Source organism: Numida meleagris, unplaced genomic scaffold, assembly GCF_002078875.1.
Source record: "Numida meleagris isolate 19003 breed g44 Domestic line unplaced genomic scaffold, NumMel1.0 unplaced_Scaffold558, whole genome shotgun sequence".
Classification (NCBI taxonomy): Eukaryota; Metazoa; Chordata; class Aves; order Galliformes; family Numididae; genus Numida; species Numida meleagris.
In genome coordinates this window covers 16,722-17,712 of record NW_018364774.1, presented here as the reverse complement: position 1 = coordinate 17,712, position 991 = coordinate 16,722, and the positions used below count along the sequence as shown (strand labels likewise).

At 68.3% G+C, this 991-nt stretch overlaps 1 protein-coding gene across 1 annotated transcript in view; it reads right to left on the bottom strand.

Moving 5' to 3' along the window:
* Positions 1-81: 81 nt before the first annotated feature.
* The window catches only part of LOC110391857 (spectrin beta chain, non-erythrocytic 4-like), a gene marked incomplete at its 3' end in the record, with an annotated part of 11,110 nt that continues 10,200 nt past the window's right edge, over positions 82-991 (bottom strand). Inside the window, 1 exon segment of the mRNA XM_021383804.1 lies at positions 82-954. Within this exon segment, the coding sequence (XP_021239479.1) occupies positions 82-954 (873 nt within the window).

The following is a 991-nucleotide window of genomic DNA, read 5'->3' as shown; positions in this document are numbered from 1 at the left end:
CCCCAACAGAGACCCACCCCACCCCACAGCGGCACCGAAACCCCCACCGGAGACCCACCCCACCCCACCCCACTACCCCACACCTGTGCTGCACCACCTCGACCTCATCCAGCTCCTCGGGCACCTCCATCCTCTGCAACCACTGCTCCTTCTCGTCCACCCACACCTCGCAGGCGCGCACCTCGCTGAACATCCTGTAGACGGCCAACGCGTCGCGCAGCCACTGCTGCCGCAGCACGGCCACCTCGGCCACCTCCCCGTAGAGCTGCTCCACCTCCACCACCCGGATCTGCACCTCCACCCCGCGCTGGTGCTCGGGGGCCAGGGCGCCCAGCTGCCTCCGGAGGGTGGCCACCGCCGCGCCGTGCCGCTCCACCTCGTCCATCACGGCGCGGTGCTTGCGGAGGAGGCTCTGGGTGGAGTAGTCGTCGTGGCCGAAGTCGTCGCTGGAGACGATGCGGTAGGCGTCCTGCAGCCACGCCACCAGGTCGTCCGTCTCGGCGCTGAACTGGAAGAAGCCCAGCGCCTCCTGGAGCTTCTGCTGGTGCAGCCCCACCGCCTCCTCCAGCTTCTTCCAGCGCGAGCGGACGGCGCGGATCTTCTCTTGGATCCCGTCGGGCCCGGAGCCCTTCTTGGCCAAGATCTCCTCGCCTCGTTTCATCGTCTGGTGCAGCGAGGCGCGCCGGTTGCCCAGCTCGCCCAGCATGGATTTGTGCTCGCCCGTCAAGGCCAGCACGCTGCTCAGGTCGCGGCCGCAGGTCTTGGAGGCCAAGATCTGCTCCTTCTCGCGGATCCAGGCCTCGGCCTCCTCCATCTCCTGGAAGAAGGTCCAGAGTCGGCGCGAGTCCTCCAGCTCTTGGCGTCTCTTGGCCGCCAGCTCGCCCAGCTCCCGCAGGCACGTCTGCACGTGGTTCACGCGGTTGCAGATGATCTGGGGGTCGCAGGGTTGGTATCCTGCCGTGGGGAGAAGCCGAGGAGCGCCTGGAACCGA